General features: G+C 45.8%; 1 protein-coding gene across 1 annotated transcript in view; it reads right to left on the reverse strand.

Annotated features, from left to right (window-relative positions):
* The window catches only part of lbx1b (ladybird homeobox 1b), a 4,063-nt gene extending 1,930 nt beyond the window's left edge, over nucleotides 1-2,133 (reverse strand). Inside the window, exons 1-2 of the mRNA XM_034861746.1 lie at nucleotides 1,336-2,133; nucleotides 1-795 (exon numbers count right to left, since the gene is read on the reverse strand). The exon at nucleotides 1-795 is cut by the window's left edge and continues 1,930 nt beyond it. Coding sequence (XP_034717637.1) covers nucleotides 308-795; nucleotides 1,336-1,663 — 816 coding nt within the window. The 5' untranslated portion in view covers nucleotides 1,664-2,133 and the 3' untranslated portion in view covers nucleotides 1-307. The remainder of the gene's footprint in view (nucleotides 796-1,335) is intronic.
* Between the last annotated feature and the right edge of the window lie 615 nt (nucleotides 2,134-2,748).

A 2,748-nucleotide genomic window follows, 5' to 3' on the forward strand; every position in this document is an offset into this window, starting at 1 on the left:
TAAGTGTAAGTGTGTTTGTGTATGTTGGCCTATAGTGTAAAAAAATAATAACTTACTCATGTCATTTTAGACCATATTGCTTTGATTGCAAGAAGTAACCGTTTGCTAATGAATACATTGTAAAATACCACTGCATATGTGTTGTTCTGGGTTCATGCTTCACTATGAATAGGTCTATCTCTGCCGATATAAAAGTCATTACATTTTGGTACACGTTCTGAGATATGGTATACAATATAAGCAGTAAGTTACAAGTTTTTTAATCGTCTTTTTGTGTTTCTCGACCTTCCAGCCCCACGCTGCGACATCAGTCATCCACATCAATCTCCACGTCCTCGTCCTCTGAGCACTCTTTACTAGTTGTGTGGTCCGAGAACGGAGACAGCGGCGAGTTCCGCAGTTTCTGAGCGAGCTCGAGCTCCTGCTGGCCACCCCGCGCGGGGGAATCGGGTCGCGGGTGGCCCAGCGTGCCGTTGGCGCATTTCTCCAGGTCCGCCAGCTTGGCGAGCTTGTCCAAAGGGACCTGACCGACGGCTTTGGCCGACTCCACGTCGGCCTTCATCTCTTCCAGGTCCCGTTTTAGTTTGGCCCTCCGGTTCTGAAACCACGTGATGACCTGCGCGTTCGTCAGGCCCAGCTGCTGAGCAATCTGGTCCCGGTCGGCCGGGGACAGGTACTTCTGGTACAGGAAGCGCTTCTCCAGCTCGTAGATTTGGTGATTGGTGAACGCCGTCCGAGACTTCCGACGCTTCTTCGGGGTGCTTCTCTGGCCGAACAGAGTCATCCCGTCCCGGCCTGTGAGGGAGAGACAGAGGCCAATGAAAATCATTGAATCATGCAGGTGCAGGGCTACCTCTGTGACCCTAACACAAAAACCTAACACACACACACAAAAAAATAGCAATCAAAGTAATCCTATATGTGAAACAGTAAAGCCTTTAGCTCATGTGGGAAGAGGTTAATTGCAATAATATTCCACATACACCACTGGGAGATGTTGAGCACCAGACACACGAGACCTTTATAATAAAGAAAAGCGGTGGCGATTTATTTCGTCTAGCCCAGCCCAGAAAATTAACACGCCTTTGTTCGATTAGAACATTTCAGAGGAACAATATGCAGTAGTGATCATGTTTGTTTGGCTATTAAACAAGCACATTAAATGAATGTATTGCACGACATAGGGTGCAAATGCGATATGTGGTGACATGTAACCAAATGTTTTTTTTCTATCTTTTGCAGGTCATTGAATAATAATAAAAAAGATCAGCGGAAACACAGAATATTATATTATAGAAAGGTGTATTTGAACTGTATTTTTTAGGATGGATTTACCTTCCGCAGCCTGTAAAACGCTGACTTCCAGTCCCTTGAAGGTCTTGCTGGCGAGCTCCTCGAGCGCGCAGAGCGGGGAGGTTTGGTTGAGGAGAGCCCGGCTGGACAGAGGGATACTGGACGGACGGTGCTTCTCAGAGGACGAAATTAAATGAGCTGTGCCGCAAATTGTGTAACTTCGTTTCACAGACGGTTTGTTCAGGATGTCCTCGATGCTGAAGGGGGTCAGCGGCTTGTTGGAGTTGGCAGGAGGCGGCAAGTGGTCCAGCGGACTTCGCCTCCTGTTCTCCACTGCATCACATTTGGCCACTTCTTTGGATGTCATCATTGGTTGTGCGCAGAGTTTGTAAAAGACTTCGTTGAAATATTCAGCGGTTAAAAACGAGCAATGCAATCGAGGAAAAAAGTCACATAACAGTTGGGAGGCTTAAAAAAAAAAACAATCACGGAGGAGAGAATGAAGAAAAGAAAATCTTATTCCAAAATGGGATGTCTTCAAAGTGTCGATCCTCGGGAGCAGCAAGTCCGCAGGAGTGAGATGCCTCCCTGAAAATGGCGAGGTCCAAAGAGTTGACGATTACTAACAAGTTATCATTGATTGGTAGGTAATCAATTATCTCCAGTGGCACTTTCGCCCTCTTCCCTTTCACTCTTTGACTATGTTGCAGTCCAGTGCGGGGCTTTTTGCGACTGGGGGTGTCCCATTAATTAGGACGCATGGCTGGAAGGAGGAGGAGCTCCGCGGAATTATTATAATGCTTTGTGCTCTTATCATCTTTGGTCTAATTTAGTCGTGTGGTGAGATACCAGAATAGGTATGTGGGGTAAATGAGGGGAAGCAGAGAGAGAGAGGGAGAGAGAGAGAGAGAGAGAGAGAAAGATGGGGAGAGAGAGATCACAGTCCGTAGCCTATTTAAGCGTTTTTGTGCGTAAAACTTTGTTTTTTAGTTCAGCAGGAGTTTCTATGCTTTTATTCAAAAGTGTTTGGATTATCCGGATGTTGCCAAAAAAGACAAGTCGACTCAGATGTTATCTTAGTTGTCGCAGGTAGTCAGAAGGATGTTTTCCTCGACCTAAAGCGTGGATGATCCTTTGTTTTGTAAAGGTAATGTAGAGCTGGGCCATATATCAGCTCTGATGATGCCTCCTCTGGGGCGGGAGAGAAGGAGCAGCATGCATCCCTCTCAGCTACGCCAAATCCGGGCCATAACTCAGGCGAAAGGGCTCCTTTAATATCATCCGAGAAATATTTCATCTCCTATCAAATTTCTCAGCGTCCTCCAGGTTTGACATGATGAGTTTATTTTGGTGCTGGTATGAGGAATCGACAACAGACTACTTTGCATAAGAAAACGAATTTACGCAGCTGGACAAAATATATGGTCTTTCCTATCGAAGCAAAAAAAAAAAAAA

This window comes from Etheostoma cragini, chromosome 2 (assembly GCF_013103735.1).
Source record: "Etheostoma cragini isolate CJK2018 chromosome 2, CSU_Ecrag_1.0, whole genome shotgun sequence".
Classification (NCBI taxonomy): Eukaryota; Metazoa; Chordata; class Actinopteri; order Perciformes; family Percidae; genus Etheostoma; species Etheostoma cragini.